General features: G+C 43.6%; 3 protein-coding genes across 3 annotated transcripts; all 3 read left to right on the top strand.

The window, feature by feature from the left end:
• Positions 1 to 1,007: 1,007 nt before the first annotated feature.
• TEOVI_000121000 (uncharacterized protein) lies at positions 1,008 to 1,610 on the top strand (the record flags this gene model as incomplete). Its single annotated transcript, XM_067224485.1, has 1 exon — positions 1,008 to 1,610. One exon carries the CDS (start codon positions 1,008 to 1,010, stop codon positions 1,608 to 1,610), a length of 603 nt encoding a protein of 200 aa, XP_067080586.1.
• Positions 1,611 to 1,872: 262 nt separating this feature from the next.
• Positions 1,873 to 2,442, top strand: TEOVI_000120900 (ATP binding protein-like protein; the record flags this gene model as incomplete). Its single annotated transcript, XM_067224484.1, has 1 exon — positions 1,873 to 2,442. The coding sequence occupies one exon, from the start codon at positions 1,873 to 1,875 to the stop codon at positions 2,440 to 2,442; it is 570 nt and encodes a 189-aa protein (XP_067080585.1).
• A 250-nt stretch (positions 2,443 to 2,692) lies between these two features.
• TEOVI_000120800 (tubulin binding cofactor A, putative) lies at positions 2,693 to 3,079 on the top strand (the record flags this gene model as incomplete). Its single annotated transcript, XM_067224483.1, has 1 exon — positions 2,693 to 3,079. The coding sequence occupies one exon, from the start codon at positions 2,693 to 2,695 to the stop codon at positions 3,077 to 3,079; it is 387 nt and encodes a 128-aa protein (XP_067080584.1).
• Positions 3,080 to 4,273: the final 1,194 nt, after the last annotated feature.

Here is a 4,273-nt window from a genome sequence, read left to right as displayed (position 1 = left end):
TTTTTTTTCCTTTGTATCTACGATTCATCACTTTGTGTATGCACTACTTCCTTTTTCATTTGATTGGAGGGGGGGGGGAGGGACTCATCATTTAGTCCTCATAGAGGAGGAAATGTTTATGTGCATTTCGAGGCCCCTCCCCCCCCCCAAAAAAAAGAAAGCATGTGTCGCTTATTTTTTGTATGGGGGCGAGGTGCATTGTTGTAGAGTTTGTTTCGTATCGTATCTAGTTTTTTATTAATTTTTTTGTGGTTTTCCGTGTCAGGGTGTATTTGTAGTTGGCTTGTGCTGGCGCTTTTCGCCTATCTTTTGTTTTTGTTGGTGTGATGTATTTGAATGTTCGTTTGTGTCGATGTTTTTTATTTGCTCATTTTTTCCGTTGGCTGCGTATGTTGCTGCAGTTGGAAGGGTTGCTGGTCTCTTCGTGTAGTGGTTTACTCCCTTTTTACTGTTTGTTTTATTGTTTTCATTTAGGTGATTGTGTAATGATTGGCGATTTGGAATGTTTGTTGTATACTGCTTGTCGTTTTTTTTTTAGTGTGTGTGTTGTTTAGCATTGTGGTCCTATGCTCCTTTATCTTTTCACTCTTTGTGCGAAAGGTGATGGTGGTGAGGAGACGCGCATGCTGTTGTGAGTTGTAGTTTTTGTCACTGCCTTTTTGGCATTGGTCTTGTTTTTATTATATCAACGGTTGTCTCTCCACCATGGATGCTTCTCGGAAGTGGGAATTACCGGATTTTTCGTCTCTATGTTTTTGTTGCAGTGACGGCGTATAATAATTGTTTGATGCGTCACTGTTGATGGACGTCTTTTATCGCTTGTTGTTGTCTCGTAAGTGATGAGGCTTGTGCCGTATGTGGTGTTTGAAGGTGGCCACGTTCGTTGGGAGTTGGTAACAGTGGGTGGTGGGGTATTTTGACATCCAAAAGTGGCTTGGTTTGTTTTTTGTCTTGTCGCTTGTACTATTGTTTTTTCTACTATCTTTTCGTTATTTAAGCAATTTACGATGCGGCGCCTGTATCGCATGTGTATTGTTGTAATTCTTTTCGGTTTAGGTTGGGAGAAACTTTTGACGCCTGAACCTTTATCTTTGGTTCTCCCTGAGAACTACTCACAGGAAGGATTGAGCGGTTTATATGGCTCGGGGAGAAATCTTAATCATACCGAGACCAGAATGCTTTATTCTTCCATTGTATATAATCTTAAAAATGACACGGATGGTGCGTTTGCAATATTAGCCGCTGCTGACCGAGCAATGCTCTGTAGCGCTATAAGGTGGCAAATCCGACTATATGCGCGCTCAAGGGATGGATCGTATTTCGTCCCATGGGTAACTGACGTTGTGCTTCAGTTAAGGGATGCGTATGTTCACTCCTTCAAATACATCATTCAAAGTATTGTCAGCGATATAACCGATTCAGTCAGCGGTGGTGTGTCGTTCCGCCGCACGTTACTGGTGGTCAAGCAGATGCGTGTATGTTTCTTTTCACCTGTCAATTCGACGGGCTGCCCGTCGTATTCGTTTCTTCGCAATGTTAGAGAGAAAACGGACGCTGATATTATAGCCTCGTGTGCAACGACAGATCCTAGTTACAATACCCATTTGTAGGATTGTTGAGCGTTTAAACTGCAGCCCGGAGAAAGTAACCCGGTGTGGATGTCGATGTAGGCCGCCCTTCCAAGCGGTAGGAGGATAGATGTGTCGCGCAAGACTCAGCTTTGTTGGGGATTGAGCACTGAGGTTGCGAGTGCAGAAGGCCAACTGACTCCTTTGTTGATATATGTATGCCTTTTGGATGAGGCATTTTTGCGTTTGGTAAAAAAATTTTTTTCTCCCTCTTGTTCAGTTTTTAAAGGTTACTTTACAAGGAATGACAAATCCAGCAGAACAGGCGCTTCTGCGGATCGCAGAGACAATAGAGCGTGCTGTGGACGATGAGATGGAGCGTGTTGACAATATGGATGACGAGGAGCTGCTGGACATACGTCGAAAGAGGCTTAAGGCACTGAAGGAGATGGAAGCACGCAGGGAGGCATGGATAAGGAAGGGACATGGAAGACTTCATGAAGTGTCCGATCCGAAAGAATTCTTTCAGTTTGTGCAGGAATCTGAGCGGGTTGTCGTTCACTTTATGAGAAGAAGCACATCAAGGTGCTCCATATTGGAGCGCCACCTTCAGATAATCGCACCTCAACATTTCGAAACGCGATTCTGCTATGTTGACGTGGAGAGAATACCTTCTCTTGCGGAAAGATTTAATGTTCTGATGCTGCCGACGCTTATGCTAGTAGAGAACAAGAACACTTTCCACAGTATTATTGGGTTTGATGAGTTTGGTGGAACTGACGATTTTGCCTCCGAGACTGTAATTAAGGTACTTGCAAGCTATGGGATGTTGAATGAACAAGGGATGTTTGCGGCGGATCAGGGTAATGACTAATCTCTCCTAAGATCATGTGGTTGTTTTTCTAAGATGTACTTAATCAGCCCCATCCTTTTGTGGTTCGGCTAGATTTTTTCTCGTATACTCGTATATATTTTTTACTTGGGTAATATATATCTGTTTGTGTGCGGGCTTGCATATCTCATCCCTTTTTAAGTTGTAGGGTCGAGCGCGGAGACAGACCTAGCCCCGAGCGGCGAGACAGTTGTGATATTTTCCTACGACAGGTCTCAGATTGCTGAGTAAAATGTCGACAAGTGAGGGCAATGCTGCTAATCGCTTTGCTGGTCGAGTAAAGCAGGCTGAAGATCCTTTTGTAAAGGCTCTGAGAATCAAAGTCAATGGACTCAAACGTAACATGAAGGACCTGGAGTTTGCAAAGAAGGAGGTTGTGTGCGAAACAGCACGCCTAGAATCAATCAGGGATACCAACCCGGATCGAGTAAAACAACAAGAGAATGTCATAGCTGAGGCACAAATGATGATTCCCCACTCTGAAAACAGAGTGAGGGCCGCTATAAAAGACCTGCAAGATTTTTTGGACACCCACGAAAACGACGCGGAAGAAGGGGAGTTAATGCAAGATGCCCGTACAACTTTAGAAAGTGCACAGCTAACTTTGTCTAAACAATAATACAATCGGTAGTACGAAACCTTAGCGGTGGTGTTGCCTTTTTAATTGAAGTGAGGCATGTGTTCTCAGATTAATTTACTTAAGTTTTTTTGCGCTCTACATCTTTTTAACACATGTGTCTCACCATTTTTCGTGTGTTGGGTACTCCGCTCTGCTTTCTTCTATGTTCATTGTTGCAAAGGCAAGGGCGGTGTTGAACTTTACCGTAGTTCAGAGAGCTAACACTCTGGAAGAAGTAACCAATAAGTGGAAAGTTCTATTTGCAAATGTATACTTTCATACCTAAATGCTTAGTGTCACTGGTACTTCAGGATTGTATCTGATTTCACTTATTGTTTATGTACTGCATATGCTCTGCGGTGATCAGGGCAATAACATCTGCATGAAGCGTATGAGCGCTGTCATCTGCAGGTAAGTTTGGTCCATTTTATTTGTTCTCCCGACCAATCTTTTAAATTTTACGCTCGAAATATACGTTGCCTTAGCGTCTGAGACGCTTTGGTAATTTGCCTACAGAAGCGGCCCAAAATGTGTTTATCAGCTGTAGCACGGGGTGTTTCCGATGGCACTTCGTTTGCCGAATATGGTTGTGTTTCTTCAACGAGGCACCGAATTGAATGTTGCTCCCCCCTTGTACCCTCTAGGCGGTTGGTTGGTTTTGAGTGATCAAGGTAATACCAAGGGATGTTGACCGCTTCTTTGAGACAGTTCATGTGAATACTGTGACCCCGTGTCTTAATATCATTGTGCATGTTTACTCAACACCGCTGCAGTTTGCTTTTTGTGATATCCCCCTTTCTTTTTGTTCTGTCCGCGGAATCACCAAATAAGTCGACAGATCGGCGGTTGTTGTTGGTAAATGAAAGGTTCCGTATTATTGTTATTATTTCTCGCTTTGATAACTATCCAACAGCGTAAGCATGAGGAGGTGGGATGAAGGTTCCTACATAGCATAGAGCACTTTCGCCACTTTTCAGAGTGCGCTATGCGGTTTGAAAACCCGCGTTCAGTAAGTAACCGATGGTACCGGGTTCTCTCGCTTACTTTCGTTTCCATGGTATTCGATAATATCCTTGGTGCCACTTGAAGACAGATGTGCGTCCGTGTTTGAAGAGCGCGAACAAATTTATGCCGCTGGCCTATATACGTATATACGTGCCAGGTTATTCTCAGTATGTCATCCACCCCCTTTTC

The sequence above is a fragment of the Trypanosoma equiperdum genome (assembly GCF_001457755.1).
Source record: "Trypanosoma equiperdum strain OVI genome assembly, contig: ctg_311, whole genome shotgun sequence".
Lineage (NCBI taxonomy): Eukaryota > Euglenozoa > Kinetoplastea > Trypanosomatida > Trypanosomatidae > Trypanosoma > Trypanosoma equiperdum.
This window is presented reverse-complemented; position numbering and strand designations above follow the sequence as displayed.